Below are 17,724 nucleotides of genomic sequence, written 5' to 3'. Positions count from 1 at the left end.
GGGGAGGTCGATGTGTTGGTGCTAGGCTGCACATCGGAGAAGCTGCTGTAGTGAGATGTGTAGTTCATGCACACTGATAAATAGCCTAATCTGGTGATGGGTGTGAGTACATGTGGGAGGCGAGACCCTGTAGCAACCGTGTCCTACCCACTCAACGCTCACCCTCCACACTGCCCCCTCCCCACCTCAGGCACAGTTAAGTTTCTGTCTTGAATATTCATGAATGTTTAAAGTTCACAGTTTAAACATAAGTTTTTTTATCTTGTTTTGGTAAGTTTTACAATTACTGCAGTTTGTATAACTTTTTGCCCTCCTATTTATTTAGGATTACCTCTTCACCTCCCTCCCCCCCGTCTCCCATATTCTCACAACCGTAAATAAAATTTGTGATTTTATTACAATGAGCAGTTGGGTAATACGTGTCAGTTGTAATACTGTAGTACCCCCAAGACTGTACACAACCTTAACTAGCTGGGTAATAGGGGTCGTGTGCCAGTTGATAAACATTAGTTGTCCAAATGCTGCCACTGTGTGATAATGGTACGGTGGTGTTAGATCGCTGGCAGAATTAATTATACTAAACTGTTTTGCGAAAGTAATTCTTGGTGATTAATGGTGTGGGCGGAGCTGCCGGTGGATATTGTCGTTCATTAGTGGTGTGAAGACGGTCATCAGCTGAGCGGGAAACAAGGCGCGTTGTGTCCAGCCCCCTCCTAGCTTGCTTATTCTACAAACAACCCCCTCTTCTCGTGCCCCCACCTCGTGCTTGCTTGTATAGTTCAAATGCCTACCCTAGGGAGGCAGTAGTGTAGAGTGAAGTGGTTGCGCCACGTGATTACTTTTGCAAACTGATGGTATACAAAATTCTTGGGTCCTCGCTAGCTTGTGAGTAGTCCTATCTATCTATCTATCTATCTATCTATCTATCTATCTATCTATCTATCTCTATCTATCTCTATCTATCTATCTATCTATCTATCTCTATCTATCTATCTATCTATCTATCTATCTCTATCTATCTATCTGAGTACAACAGTTTATAGATAACTTTAGAAAGACTCCTCAATTCTGTCGTTGATCTAGCCAAGGCAGCACTCGGCTCTTAACAGCTGCCACGGTGAAACCAACTTTGTACCTTCGTTTACAGCGGCTAGGACTTGGCTCACATGAAGCCTTAAAAAAAACACCCCGGATCAGTTCATGAGTGCGGCCTTCGTGCTGTACCGTCATTACATAGTCATTCATTTGTTACACTGCTGTACGTCATTTGCAGCAGACAATTAAAAGGTCGTTTTTCAAGAGTAGTTTGTCATGTGTATTTACGCTTGTTTGACCTTTTTAAATTATGTACTTTGTATTAAAAAAAAAAACTACTGTCTTAGTAGGTATAAGGTAACACCCATTCGCCGAGTGAGTTGATGTGGCGGTGAGAAACTGAACTCAATCTCAGGGTCATTGCTCTTTATCTTTTCATTCTCAACTCGTTACGGATTCACCTCATGCTTGGCCTGTAATCTCGTTACTTCTCCATTTACCTTCTCGACTTTCAACCTGAGTGTACTTTGACTTGTTTTCTTTGAGTCTGGTTCTTCTCGACGTGTTGCAGCCCTTCAGGTGCTCTTACTTGTACCTCCATCAAAGCTTGACTTGACACTTCGCATGGGTCTTTATAACCAGTATATTGTGTAATGTATGGCATCCTCTTCAACCTCTCTCCCTTGTTCCCAGCGATAAGGCTCTGGGTCGAAAAAGGAGGATGGTTGTACTGTGCGCCGGTGTATTGAGTTTTTGCCATTGGGTATTAGTTGCTTGTTCTTGTCAGTTTTGTATTTGTGGATTATATAATATGGCGTATATTATATCTGCTGTGGAGTCTTTGGTCACTGTTTTTTTTTCACACTCCGGATATTCATCGAATCAAGAATAATTCCTGGAAATATTTAGTTCAGTAGTCGGTGTAGTTTAAGGATCGACTCGAGATTTTGTTAAAAGGGTGAATTTCGCCTTTGTTTTAAGATGGAAAATATATATTGAGAAGAATGTAGAAGTTGTTTGTTTACCTTGTTGATTTGCGTTATGGTAACTACAAAGTGTTCCCAATACCTGTAATTTGTTGTATGTTCACGTGCACGCAAAATCCTTAAAAATAATCCGATGCAACGCTTATATCAAATACTGTACACACAAGAACTGCACGCAAAATTACATACGCACTTACGGTCGTGGATGCACATGTAAGACAATGACAGATAGCTTCTAACCTTTTTAAGAGTTTTAATCACCAGATGTTATGTCGTCTTGTAAGTTGCGAAGACAAATTACCACACATGATGATGATTTTGTCTTAAGTGTGGTTGAGAGGAATACAATGCAGAACAGTTGGAAATAACGATTTAATCTCGATATAATTAAAACCACGACCAGAAGCATGAAAGATCAGGTGTGTGGAGGTTAATGAGTGTTAGTATAAAGTTCAATAAAGTATGTCCCGGGTTCTGTAGCAGCCAGACAGACAGGTGACTGTGCCGCACTGCAGTACCGGTTGTCTTATCTGATCAACACTAAGGTGACTGACAATGGTGCCGCCAGTTGGTTATTGACAAGCCGGACACTCGGGTTATTGTGGCTCTCGTGTCAGTTATTTCTACCGAGCAACGAGGACCTAAAAGGGCGAATGTCTTGACCCAAATGATAATTTTTTCTCTCGTTTGCTCTCTAATTGCCAGTACAGTAGTTTTAGGTCACCAGAATATTTTATGACGTATAACAAATACTACTCGCATATGTTGTCGCACATGTACACTTGTAGACAAATGTATGCCGTACGTATTTACTTTAATAATAATTGTAAATGAATACATACGGATTAAAATTCATTAAATTACATACTCGGATACTTTACATACTAGGTGCTTCTTGCTGCGTGCACTTCTTTGGTGTACTGTGGTTATACTTGATATTGTGTTGTGATGCAGATATTATGTTGTGATGCAGATATTATGTTGTGATGCAGATATTATGTTGTGATGCAAATTAAGTTTTCAATATTGATATCTTTGTGTGTGTTGCAGATCGGGAGGACCAGAGCATCCTGTGTACGGGAGAGTCTGGCGCTGGTAAGACGGAGAACACCAAGAAGGTTATCCAGTACCTGGCCTACGTCGCCGCCTCCAAGGCCAAGGGCGGAGCATCCGTAAGTTGTTGCCATCCCTCTCACCTCTAGGTGACCCTTGTATAAATTCTAGCCGAGTTTTGTGCAGCTCTGCCACTTGTGTGGACATCTTTAAGATCTTGTGTTAACGTAGAAAGCATCTAGGTGCTGCTCTGTGCATTGTATGAGTTTATATTGTGTAGGGATCATGTAGAAAGCTTAATATTATAGTTAATTATATAAAGTGTGTTAATTATATAAAGTGTGTTAATTATATAAAGTGTGTGTAAACGCATGATTTGCGTGTCCGTACATCAGTGATTGGTTGTTTAGAGAAGCTCCACTTTATATCAAGAGTTCCCTTAACCCCCTAAGACTGAGGACTTGGTGCTGTGTGGTTACCTGTCACATATTGTCCTGGTCATTGTTGAACAATCCTGTGTGTGTATACATGTAGTTGTGTATGTGCATATACTTGTGTGTATTAGAGAGAGCAAGACGGCAAGTGGTGTGATGTTTGATCCTTCCCAGTTGACGTTTTTCAAGTTGACGTATAGATGTTAAACAACTCATGGCGCTGTAGTCATTCCCTCCCCTTTGAAATTATATACTGTATGGCACTTTTGTCCCGGGAGTGCCAGTAGTGTTCCCTCAGGACCTTGAAAGCATTTAACGCTTCGTGTGTAAGAGTAAACTGGTGGTGAAAGGAGGGGAGAATATTAGGTCAGGCTGCACCAATATGTTTAGACTTGCAAATTCAGGCTTGCTGGTCCTCTTGGTCTGATACGGTAAAAGGTTAAATGTTGACCTGGTGTGTGGTGTACCTGCGAGTGATGATGGCGCCTGATAGATGGCCCCTCCCTCCCTCCCTCCTCTTTGACGTCCACTGTGTACGTTCTTTTGTGTGTGTGTGTGTGTGTGTGTGTGTGTGTGTGTGTGTGTGAGAGAGAGAGAGAGTATGTAAAGCAGTTAACTATAAGAGATACATGTATCTTTTCTGTAGTGTAAGCTCTTTGTTTTTTAGACATCTTATTCTGTTCTGTATAAACATTTACAGTCCTTGGTCTCTCGCATTCTCCTGTATTATCAATAATTATCTTGTGAATTATGATTACTTCCTATGTTCTATTGTAGTATGAATATAGATCTTCCAACACAGAGCCTTCTTCCTTCAGCGTCCTTCATTTTTCCTTTTTTCCTTTTCATTATTTCACTCTCCAAAGTATTTATTTACATTAACGTGTTATGAGTTTATTTCTAACATCTAGCATGCTGTAATGTTGATGTCTTCACTCTTGATATTAGTCCCTGTGAAATTCGTAATAGGTCTTCATCAGCCCAGAGGTACCACGGAGTTGGTCTTACCGGAGATGCACCAGAGATTTTAATTTAGTTTTTCATCAGACAAGATAATACGGGGTGATGAGTGGTGGGCGGAGAGGGGGGTGAGATGTCCGAGTTGAAACAGAGAGGAGGTTGAGGGGGTAAACTGAGTCTAATAAGGTTGTGAGGGTGTTGTAAGTAAGTTTTCTCGTGAATTGGTCCCGCTAGGCAACAATCCTGGGGGGCTTGTTTACAGGGTTGGATCTGTTTGGGAAGTAAATAAACTGGGCACATCTCGCCTTAATGTTAAGGATATAGATAGGGATGAAACTATTTTTTTAATACGTTGCCTTATAGATCGTAAGAGGCTCTTGAGATGGTGTGTAAAGATAAATGTCAACTAGCACGAAGGAGGGAGTAAAGTATTGCACGTGATGCCACACGCCCCCTAAACCCCACATTACCTTCTTATACTTTTGTCTGCCCGCACGCCCTCGCCCCCCTCACGCCCACCTTTGACACTTGTACATAGATGAAAATAAATTCCAAATATCCTCCCAGAAAAGCGCTATTGACGGCACAGTAAATATGGGAAATCTTGTTTTAGTTCCAAGCGTATTCGGGTGTTGGGAGGTCTTCGCTGGCTCTTGGACGAGAATTAATCGACTGGTGGATCGGCTAAAATGTCAAGGTGATTGTTTGGTCTTCATTCACTTCTCTCGTAAGGAATGCGATAACAATGGTTCGAGTAAGATATTTAGGGGCTGTCATCAGTAGGAAGCCCCGAGTAATGGCGAATATTATTTTGTGGAGGATGACGGGAGTATGGGAAAGGGGATTGAGTATGGTGAAGGGAAGAGAAAAGGGGTGCAAGCATAATTGAACGAGTTGCTTATTCTTGGTAAAAATACAACAATCATGAGTGGGCGTGTGTTGTCTCGGGGACCTTGTCGGAATGAGGTAAGAGGTTCACGTCTCTTCCAAGAATCCTTATCACCAACACCACACAGGATTTATTCTCGACGTGATCAAGCCGTCCGCTGCATATGCCTTTCCCACAGCCCTCACTGGAATCGGGTGTATTATCTGGAAAAAGATGTTCGTTCTCTCCAGTCCTGGGAAGAGTCCAGAGGAACTTTCTCGTAAGGTTTGCTGCCTTGGGTACTACTGTGTATATATATATATTTGTTTTATCTAATGGACTATAACGGTTACGCATATGATAAGTGGTGGTAAGGAGAGCTGGAGGGCGGCGACTTTGGTTTGGTGGTTAATTGTGATGCTAGAGTAAACAAATGGAGAGAGTGGCTAGACTAGTGACTCTCCCCTCCCCGGCAGGAGATACTGGAGTTTGTTTGGGTAAGGAAGTCGAGGTTAAAGGGGGATGTCTCAAGAAGAGAGGTGATCTCCATTCTTTCCTATGAACGTGAGTAAGAATGCAATGAAATTAAATTGTAATTTGTAAAGATATAAGTTGGTGAGCAATTGGAGAATGAGACTAATGGGACTTAATATCTGATCACACTAAAGTTTATATGATTGAAGCCTCACAGTGTATCAAGTCCTGTACCTCGCCACTTAGCACTGAAGAAATATAGCTTCCAATAATACAATACGACATCGTCGCTCGTTAGTGAAAACTCTGTGAGAGGTCGACATCATAATGATTGCGAATCCTGCAGCTTTCTGTTAGGGTGACGTCAGCTGCCACTGACGACCTGGATAATGCAGTCTTCTGACTCGTACAGATTGGCAGGGGTCGCGATCGTGTCGCTAGTTTATCAAAACGATAAGAATATTGCATGATAAGGTTACCTGGCGATAGTAGTAGCGGCACCACACCGTCACCTCTCCCTAGTATCTGCTGAAAGCCACCACCACCGTTAAAGTTTTACGTTACCCCTTTAGGAGCAGTCATTACCAACCTGATAGATTAATGAGTATTCAGAGAGCAATAGAGCCCCGCCCCTTCCTTGTTGAGATGGCTATTATGACTTATTCCACAAGTCTCTCATGACGGGCAACTAATGACTGTGATGTCTGCTGCATAATGATGACGTGGTACTAGTACAACCACTGCTGATAGTAAGTGCCAGCCACCACTACGATAATGAGAGAGTACGGGTCTGCCTCCACCACACAACCCTCTCCCTTCACTGCGTACCATAGCTATCATAAATATGGCGCCTAGGACATAGAGAGGCTGGTATAGGGGCCCCTGTACACTAAAGACGTTTTCGAGGGTTACCTTCATAAGGGTCCGCTGTGAGAGGAGTCGGTGCACTATTTTATTAGCCAATAATGCAAGTCCTTATTGTAACGGTTATTTTTTAATAATGTAACTATAGGTGCCCATCATATATTATGCAGTAACATAAATAACTTGTATTATAATTGTTAAATAGTTATCTTCAACCATGATGTGACTTATCGAAAGTATAATGTTGGCAAACGTCGTTCTCAGTTATTGGCTCCGTTCAAGTAATAAGTAGAATGCACAGGAGCGTGAGTACTCCTGTTGGCTGTGGTAAACATTATAATTACAGTGAACGTTAAGCAAACGGAAGATTGCTCGGTGAGGATGGTGTGGTTAAAGTCGGGGTGATTACAGCTTCCAGTCTTTGTGTAATTGCCTCTCTGAGGGCGGTTGTCGAACACAGGTGTTCTGTGTTGGCAGCATAATGATGGGTATCTACCCCCTGGGTATTCTCACGCTGGGAAGGATTTAGAGGGCTGCGTTTCGTGTATTTCAGATGCGAACACGCGATTCAAGACAAGAGTGTGGTGACTTGTACGTCGCTTCCCGCACTGACATGTTCGGGAACCATCATCGATTTTGGATGTGATAGTGAGTACGGGGAGGGTTGTTTTGGGGGGCGTGAGGGAGGGTGTGTAGCTAGGGAAGGGGAGGCAAATAATAGATGTAGGTACGCCTGGGAACACAGTGCCAGCTCCGTTAACCTCGGCTCGACAGACGTCTCATTAGTTTCTCTTCCCAGACCTTGGCATCTCCCGGCGGGGGTCGAGGGGCGGGGGGTGGAGATAAGGAATCAACGCTTGATACAGGAGAAACTTCATAACGCTCGTGACAAGTGTTTATTGATAAAATGTAGAGCAAAGGTCTTCTAGTAGTAAACTGTTGGCAGGTTCAGGTTCCAGTTCAGCATGTAACATTGGGAACGTATTATTGGAGCTTGTGCACACATGTAGCGTGACTAATCTAAAAATGGGAGGGTTAGGAGGGGGAGAAGGGATATTGAAACACTGGTGTCGTAAAGATGGGTAAATAACTAGTTGGTTGTGATGGGAGATGAGGCGTCGATGGCATTGTTTCCCTGGCCCACCATCACCGCCCTCTTGTTCCTCCCTGCGTCCTCTTGAGGCTGATGAAGAGCACGTCTTTACACCGCTAATTCTACCACTATTACTCACTTACATATACTGTATGTAGCTATCCTATGTCAAGATTTTTCTCTCCATTTCCATAATTATAACCAGGTATTACACACCGTAGTTGATATTACGGTTACCTTTCCTGATGTGTATGGTATGGTAGCATGTCAGGTGTGGATTTTTGCCCTCCAGTACCTGTGGGATGCAAGTCGGGTGATCACTGTATGGATGAGTTGTATGACGTTACGAGATCCTGTATGCATGGCTAGACCCTGGCCGGGGTGTGTGAGGTGCTATGTGCAACACGCATGTCTCCACCACCAGCGGTCTCCCCTGCACCCAGATGATGCTTGTTCCTGGAGGACCCTCTATATATTGTATATATTAAGTGAGTTTAGTTACAGTTAGCTTTAATATAGACAGGATACTAGTCCACATTAACATTTAATGAAGAGATTAAAGGCTGGGTAACACATTTTACCGCGTGCTTGTGTTTTAAACTAGTATTTGGAGAGCCGTGTGTGGCCTGTTAGTGTAAGTATTGAGGGCTGCGGTGGGTGTGTTACCTAGCTGTTTATCTCGGGCTCCCAGCATGTGCATGTTTATATATCCTTAATATACCTTAACTCTTAATATCTTTCCCACAGAGTAACTACAATAACTTGGGGTTTCATCTCGGTGAACATATGTACATAACGGTTTTATAATTTGACATTTATAACCTGTACAGTCCATGTACTAATCTGCATGCTGTAAATGTACATATTTTCTTGGATCCCTCTCCTCCATGACCCCTCCCTTCCCCCCCCTGGTTCAGCCACCCTCGCCCACCAAGGTCAGTACCCATGTATGACCCTCCTTGGATTAATTAAAGACGCCCATACCTCAGCCCGAGGTTTGGCACTCCTGTACACTGCCCCTCACTGCTGCCCTCTTCTGTTATGACCTGTTTCCTTGACGACATGCCCCTGCCGCCACACCTGTATCCCTTATGACCTCCCCTGCCACCACACCTGTATCCCTCATGACCTCCCCTGCCACCACACCTGTATCCCTCATGACCTCCCCTGCCACCACACCTGTATCCCTCCTCCCTGCCACCACACTGTATCCCTTATGACCTCCCCTGCCACCACACCTGTATCCTCATGACCACCTCTGCCACCACACCTGTATGCATCATTGACCTCCTCTGCCACCACACCTGTATCCTTCATGACCTGCCGTGCCACCACACCTGTATCCCTCATGACCTCCCCTACCATCACACCTGTATGCTTCATGACCTCCCCTGCCACCACCTGTATCCCCTCATCACCTCCCCACACACCTGTCCTTCATGACCACCTCTGCCACCACACCTGTATCCTTCATGACATCCCCTGCCACCACACCTGTATCCTCATGACCTCCCCTGCCACCACACCTGTCCCTCATGACCCTCACCTGCCACCACACCTGTATCCCTCATGACCTCCCCTGCCACCACACCTGTATGCCTCCCCTCATGTCTCCTTCCTCTGCCACCACACCTGTCTCCATCATGACTTCCCCTGCACACCTGTATCCTCCCCCCTGCCACCACACCTGTATCCCTCATGGCTCCCCTGCCACCACCTGTATCCCTCATGACCTCCCCTGCCACCACACCTGTATCCCTCCGCGGCCTCCCCTGCCACCACACCTGTATCCCTCATGACCTCCCCTGCCACCACACCTGTATCCCTCATGACCTCCCCTGCCACACCATCCCCACGGCCTCCCTGCCCACACCTGTATCCTCGGCCTCCCCTGCCACCACACACCTGTATCCCTCATGACCTCCCCTGCCACCACATGCATCCTCATGACCTCCCCTGCCACCACATGTATCCCTCATGGCCTATCCCCTCGACCTCCCCTGCCACCACACCTGTATCCCCTCATGACCTCCCTGCCACCACACCTGTCTCCATCATGACCTCCCCTGCCACCACACCTGTATCCTCCATGACCTCACCACACCTGTCTCCATCATGCTTCCCCTGCACCACACCTGTCTCCATCATGACTTCCCCTGCCACCACACCTGATCCTCATCCCCTGCCACCACACCTGTATCCCATCATGACCTCCCCTGCCACCACACCTGTATCCATCATGACCTCTGCCACCACCCCTCCCACACCTGTATCCCTCATGACCTCCCCTGCCACCACACCTGTATCCCTCATGACCTCTGCCACCACACCTGTATCCCCATGACCTCCCCTGCATGACCTCCCTCTGCCACCACACCTGTATCCCTCATGGCCTCCCCTGCCACCCACATGTATCCCCTCACCCTCCACCACACCTGTATCCCTCATGACCTCCCCTGCCACCACACATGTATCCTTCATGACCTCCCCTGCTACCACACCTGTAACCCTCATGACCTCCCCTGCCACCATACCTGTATCCTTCATGACCACCTCTGCCACCACACATGTATCCCTCATGGCCTCCTGCCACCACACCTGTATCCCCCATGACCTCCTCTGCCACCACCTGTATCCATGACCTCCTGCCACCATACCTATAACCCTCATGACCTCCCCTGCCACCACACCTGTATCCCTCATGACCTCCCTGCCACCACACCTGTAACCCCTCATGACCTCCCCTGCCACCACACCTGTATCCCTCATGACCTCTGCCACTACACCTGTTCCCCTTATGACCTCTGCCAACACCAGTAGGTTCATGACCTCTCCTGTCATTATCACCCTCCTCCCCATTTGCTCGTCATTTCCACATCTCGGTAAAAAAAATGATTCGGTGAGTGGCGTGGGTAGGTTGCGCGCGTCCCCCCCCCTTTTTTTTTATCTCCAAGTGCGTTTATCTCCACTTAGCTCCGCACTTTATTAAAGACACCGCAGAGGATTATATACCTTTGGCAATTCGGTCACCTTATCAGCCATAGCGGTTGTGAGTAGCACCTGAAGCCCTGGGAGGTTTCTTTTTTATCACAAGCTTCACACAAGGATGTATATAAGGTGTCCTGCCAACAAGTGCTTTGCCTTCCCCCTGCACCATGTTAGTAAGGATCGAATTTTCGAGTCGAGGACCAAATTTGCTTAAGCATTTGCACATTTGCATTATCCCATTCATACAGACTATTAAAGTATTTCATTAAAAAAGAATCCTGTACAGTATTTCCTCGAGGGTGGGTTTAGTGCATAACTAATGGATGTGGTTTGTGGTAATTAATACTAAACTACTTTGATGGGTTATATGCTATGATGACGTACACTAATGGGTGTCCTGCAGGGCTGTGTGTACGGTCTACTCGTGAATAGATCTATGGCACAGCCTGATTTCCCCCTTTCTAAAGTCAATAAATATAAACTTGAGACACACAACAGTTGCTACTAGCGTCACATGTGTCGCCGTGGTCCTGACACTGGCGGTACTGTACACTAAATTAGATAATGCTCGGCTACCCTATCGCGCTGTGTCCTTGTGTGGGTTATCATCATCTTGGCTTTTACTAGTCTCAAACCTTCCTATTTAAAACGACTATTAAACGGTAACGCAATAGACATTTAGATAACCCAAAAGTTAAAGGGATTGACTCGAGTGTCTTGTGAAACGAAAGCTCAGGTTTTACACTCACCCACCATGATGTCGCTACGTTTACGGATTCACGTTAAGATATTAAGGAATTTCTTTGTCGGAACTTGTTGAATCTTGAGCCAGCCTCCCCCCCCTCCCCCCCTCTAGAAAAAAATAATAACCATTTTTATGATGGTAGTGTGTTGTCCCTCTACCTTACATTGTACCTACCCCTCTGCCTGCCTCGAACCCATCCAGAATTCGTATCCGCTGGTTTTGCCCCCAAACTTTGTTCACTCACTCACTCACTGCTGCCTCCTGTGTACCTACCACTCTGTCCTCCCTTGTTCCCTGTGCTGTTCCACCCTCCAGTATACCTTCTCCTCCTCTTGCCTTATCCCTACAACTCTACAGTCCAAGTTAGCGTCCAGATAATCTACTAGGTGTATAGTGGCCAACCTCCTCCCTGCATGCCCCCCAACCCTTACCTGCCTAGTGGTGGCCTTCCCCCCACCAGAGGGGCTCCTGACTAACGGTTCTCTGGCTTTCTTCTCCGGGCTGGGCTCCTACAGGGCGAGGAACAGACACAACAACATACGGGCAACGTCTACAAGTCCGTGAGTACACCTTCTTCCTTCTTTACCAAGACGCCTACACACGTCTCTTGCACAGCCTGTCTTTGATGCTGTTACTCCCTGGGCATCCTCATGCACTCCTGCGGGTGTTATGAGGCTGACGGAGGTTCTTGTACCCGAGATGTACACCCACTCACCATTTTCATCCCTGGACACCTCTCATGCTCCTATTAACTTGAAATATAAACATTCAGTTAAGGATCTTCAATTATTCGAGGGTTGGTCTTATGCTGTAAAATATTTTCCCTCGAGGTGTGTTAAATATTATTTGTTTAATAAGATGGTTCCAGGATCATTATCGGTGAGTGGGCTGAAACTGTTACCTTCCTTTCACCTGTTGATTTAGTGTGGCACACGCTTTTCTTACTCCTTCATTAACCCAAACTCGCGTTAGGTTATGCTTCTGCTTTAGTGTTGGTTACTAATATCTTGGGAGACTGCAGTAGTTCCAAGTAACAATGTAAAAATTTACCTTCTTCACCTCTAACATGGGTGTATTAGCAGTATGGACTAACTTGTAAAAAATAGTAGTACAGTGCCGATGAAATATGATTATACTAGGTACATGTCCCCGTCTGAACTGCCATAAAAGAATTGGGCTGGGATGGGTGTGGGCGACCAGCAGGAGCGCTATTGATGGGCGGAGTACACCGTCAGAAGGAACACTCGGGTCCTCAGGTCTCAGTTTTTGAAGTTAGGACTCCATTGACGGGGTCCTCAAGAAGATTTAAACCTGACGTGTATCTGAACGGATAAGGTAAACCGGGTTGTCCAGTGTAGTAGGCATTAATCTCTGTTAGCTGAGCGGAGTAAACCCGTTACAAGGTTGGTGTACATTGTGTTACATACTGTACAACACACACCTTGTTGAGAGACAAGTGAATAATGTTCGTAGATGATGTACAGTAAATTTATCTGGCAAAGTAAACGCTGGCTAGGACTTATGGCGCCTATTACTGAGAAGGTATGGATGTTGTTGAAGGTGTAATTTAACGCGCACACACACAGGTAAATATTATCCCCTGGCGTGTAGCTGGGGGGGACGGACGGTATCTCAGAACATATTAAATGAGTCTCCATCCTTGCCGCCGTGTTACCGTATGTGGGTCTAGGATTCCATCAATACTCTCCATTTGTCCTCATTATATTGGGGAGTTTTGTCGTGTTACCTGCAACGGATTTTATTAACTCTAGTGTTTCATTGAAGAACATGAAGAAAAAAATCGTAACTGGAAACAAAAATGAATTAAACTAAACCAATTGAAAAACAACATTAAACCTCATTTTTTTTATGATTTATAAATGGATTCAGTGGACTGTTGGTTTAAACTGACGTCACACCTGATCTCTTAGTGTGGATATAAGCGTGTCGTATTATACCGAATTTACGTTAAATTAAACTAATTCTCTGACTACTGGAGCCCCCAGCCTGACCTACCAGGAGGCTGTGCCGGCTCCACCAAGTTGTTATTGATAGTGTTGTGGTAGGCGTTACTCCTCGTTTTCTCAAATGGTTACCTGCGGTTTAATATCTTAGATTTATCTGGTGTTTTTCCGTGTTAAATGGTGTGTAATTATTGGGTTGATGGAGAAACTATGATGCTTGCCACGCCCGCACGTTTAGACTTCCATCCATCATTGGGTGTTCACTTGTACAAATATATGTTTATGCTGCAAAAACCAGTAGATTTATATATTTGTCTGTCAAATGAAATCATAAAATTTATTGGATCTGGGCACGTGATGTGTTGTGAGTACTGACCTCGGCCTGCCACTCCAGCAGCTACACATCAGCATTGACCAATAACTATTGAGGTTTTAGGCCTTGTGGTGAGGCAGAGCGTTCAGCCACACTCGGTGATCATTTTGTGGTAATATCCACTTTGTCGATGATTTACGAGGTCACGGGTTATCTAGCGAGGGAGGAAGGATGATGTGGTTTGTATTTTCCACACTGATGGGGTCCGCCAGCCTCACACAGGTATCCAGATGTGAGTGCAGAAACTTAACGTTTCCTCTACTACCATCATTTCAACTCTGAATGACCACTATTCTCATTATGTCTATTCTGAAAACAAAACCATTAACTATACAGGACAAATATCAGTCTGTTCAGTTAAGTCAGGTTTGGTAAAGGGATCACCGATGATCTTAAGGTAACAAGTGTCAACGGTCATGAACTGATAGTAGGTAGACATTCTGGGGAATTTGTGACATTTTCAAAGTAAACCAAAAGGGAAAAGAAGTGGGGACCCAGGTATGGACGAATAAACCGTGGGTACACTCGCTGCAAAAAGTCTCATCAAAATTTTTGGCTAGACAATGACACGACGGACGAAAGATTTTAACAACCCTACCGAAACCACAGGAGGCGCGTGTTCATTAGGACGACATCCATCGGGACCACTCCTCCTCCTTGCAGATACTTTTCGTAGCGAGTTTACATCACCAAATATTTTAGGGAGGAACTTATCATATGGAAGCGTAACTGATAGATTGAAACTCGCATTCTTGTCAACTCGAGTTTTTTTTTTCTGGCGATTGTGAGGCCATAACCACAGTAAACTACCACATGTGAGTTTTTACTTATGGGTTGACGTTTCCAAAGGTGCCGTACACTTGTCCTCGAACCTTGGACACTTCGGGAGTGTTTTATACAGTATTTGTATTAGTTAAATTGACTTGACTAACAAATCATTTCTCTCTTATAATGGAGCGATGCATGACGTTTATGGTGTGAGGTGTAATCAAGGGGTTGTGGTTGTTAGGACAAAGACACAAACGGAGAGGTTAAATAACCCCTCAATGATTTGTGGAGGTTGTGTTATGTGATACACGGCTGCTGGTGCTGCACACACACATAATTTAGTCGATAGATCCGTGAACAACGTACATGGGGATGTATGTATTGAATCGGAAATGGTGAGTTTATACACTGAAACAAAAAAAATCCAAGGAAGAAGGAATGCAGATTGTAAGGAGTTGACCTGCATTAGTGGCAACTGGAGGTCAGTGACCCTAACACGCACCACCACAGTCGCTTACAGTGTTGTCTTTGTTGCCTCTGTAATATGTAGTCAAGACTTGTTCACACTCGGGTTAAATACATTTGGTAGGGCCGATGAATAGTGATTGTGTATGCATCTATTTTGGGTCATGTAGCTAGAGATCACCGAGCCAGTTCAGTTGACCTCACCGGTGTAGCCAGGTCAGTAGATAGTACAGTAGATGCGAGTCATGGGATGGTCACTTTATAGAGAGGTAAACGGTGTGTTGATCTAACGTGATGGAAGATGGAACTTTCCACCATCTTCACCCAGGAGCACCACGGGCAGCAGCTGACACTTGTTCAGCTTAACCTCCCAAGGATGGGGGATCATGTCGGCTCCACGGGATAGTGACGATCGTTCCACTGTATGAGGTGCCACGCCCGTGTACATATAAGGCACCATTCAATGACCGTAGTAAAATTAAGTATGATCGAGTCGCTCGTAACGTGTACGCTGTTGTTGAAAGCTATATGAAGTTGAAATATATTGATGGACTAAACTTCAAATAAGAGTTAATAGCTTTATATATATATATATATATATATATATATATATATATATATATATATATATATATATATATATATATATATATATATATATAATCCTCGTTTGGATTTTTTCACATTTTAATACTTACGAATATTCTTATTTTTTTAACACATGGAAGATTATTCTCGTAATTCGAAACTGCACTTGGCATCCACGATTTGTCTATTTTCGTCTTTGTTTGAAATTGTAGGTTAAGTATAGATTAACCACATAATTTAAGTGAGAACGGGAAATTTTCCAGATAATATACAGTATAGTTATTAGGGCGTTTGTAAAGGAAAACAGCGTTTTGTGGGGATTTATAGTTATGATCGCCGCTTCCTCCCTCTCTCCTCTCCGCTGCTCTGGATGCTGGGTGTACTACCCTTCCCCCTGGACAACCTCTTGGTGGTGGTGTACCGTTGGTAAGTGTGGCCCTGTTGTACGTGGGGTGGCAGTTGAAGGTGGGGGGGTAGAGCTGAGCAGCGATCGTGCTAAGGAGGTTAACTCCCGAGATCTCCGGTGTGATGGCTCTCCGGCAGTGCACCATATGGGAAATACTCCTCCGACACAGACGTTCCCTGTGGCCGGGTTTCGTGCCGAGGATGGTAGTTCAGTTATACAGGGAAGGAAAACTGCTTGGTAGGACCACTTAGCAGACTCATTAAGCGACAGTGGGCTAGATTAGGGGTACAGGTGGTGAGCATTCGAACATGATAAAAAAAAGTGTCAGTCGGCGGGAAGAAAGCTAGGCAGGGGTTGTGGGGGAGGGGAGGTTGTTGGGGGTGGGCAGTGGGAGGTCGAGACTGGAGACTAACATGACTCGGCGCGGGTACTTTAGGTGTAGCGTTGATGAGCTTGAAGGCCTCGGGCGGATTATGGTACGTGATGTACTGCCTGCTCCACACTAACGCATTCCAGCCTCTACCATTTTTTACCACCACCTCTTAAAACAGTCGTAATTAGTCGAGTCACTGTTGGAGATGTACCAATGACTCGGCATGTGGTGTATTGCTTGAAGGTGCACCCGGGAACATGATAAACGGCTTATGGAGTTTTTAAAGTTGTGCTCAAGCGTAAAGATGTGGTAATGGCTGATAGATGGAGGAAAAAGTTGTGAGCGGCTGTGTAGGAGATGGAATTTCTTGTAAGCCCTTTGGTACCGAGGTGGGCACCACGAGAGTTTGAGACAAGAGGCAAAGGAGAGATAAAGTGTTTTAAGTGAAGTTGGTGGGTTATTGTTAATGATTTCAAGTGTTTAAGCCACTGTAGTGGAGGTTAGCAGTGTTTTGGTAACAGCGGACGCCACGTTAACTGAATCATTCTCGTCATAAACCTCCTCTGTGAACTGTTCCAGGAGGTCGTCTGCTTCAGACATGGTCAACGAGGTTATGCCCAGTCCCGTAGTTTCATATACTTGCTTGAAGGAAGGTTCGCGACAATTAAAACAAGCCTGCGCGAACTTGAGAACAGGAACAGCATAGAATCGAGTAAGTGGAAGAAGGGGAATAAGGGGTGTTCATGTGGTGACTTTCTCCTCCTTGATCTCTGACCCGGGTGTGGGCAGGGCGGCGCCGTAAGGTGGTGTGGACCCCGCAGGTTAGCGGGAGTTGCGTCCTTGAGGGTGTGAAGGCGCGGGTCGTTGTGGGCCCCAGGCGAGGGGTCGTCGCCACCTTTGTGTTGTTTACTGGGAGGAATTTGGCGGAGAGAAACACCGACACGACCCACCGATAACCCACGGTAGTAGTAGTTAAAATGTTCTTGCTCTTCATCGGCGAAGGTCTTTGAGCGCGTAACAAGGTTATTAATACACTCGTCCAAAATTGAGATATAAAACTCTAGATCATCCACTGGGAGTATAAGGTGCAGTGCACTGGTGTTTAGTTGTACTGTGTCGTGGACGGGTCACAAGGGTGAAACATATATTCCAGCTTGGTGGAGAGATACCCAGGCAGATGAACGATAGTGACAAGGAAAATGTTTTAAATGGAACCAATGATTATAGTAGTAACCTCGCAGGACTTGATTTATCCAGAGAAAATTTAGCGTAGATGGGTTGTGTTTA

The 17,724-nt window shown here is 45.1% G+C and overlaps 1 protein-coding gene across 12 annotated transcripts in view; it reads left to right on the top strand.

Moving 5' to 3' along the window:
• Nucleotides 1-17,724, top strand: part of LOC121855658 (myosin heavy chain, non-muscle-like) — a 206,732-nt gene that overhangs the window by 146,434 nt on the left and 42,574 nt on the right. For 9 of the 12 annotated variants that reach the window (XM_042350727.1, XM_042350726.1, XM_042350725.1 and 6 more), the window contains exons 3-4: nt 3,072-3,193; nt 12,016-12,060. In XM_042350727.1, coding sequence (XP_042206661.1) covers nt 3,072-3,193; nt 12,016-12,060 — 167 coding nt within the window. The remainder of the gene's footprint in view (nt 1-3,071; nt 3,194-12,015; nt 12,061-17,724) is intronic. The other 3 variants (XM_042350731.1, XM_042350730.1, XM_042350728.1) reach the window with 1 other exon arrangement.

Source organism: Homarus americanus, unplaced genomic scaffold, assembly GCF_018991925.1.
Source record: "Homarus americanus isolate GMGI-L3 unplaced genomic scaffold, GMGI_Hamer_2.0 scaffold1438, whole genome shotgun sequence".
Classification (NCBI taxonomy): Eukaryota; Metazoa; Arthropoda; class Malacostraca; order Decapoda; family Nephropidae; genus Homarus; species Homarus americanus.
Note: the sequence above shows the minus strand (reverse complement) of the source record. Positions and strands in the feature narration are given on the sequence as shown.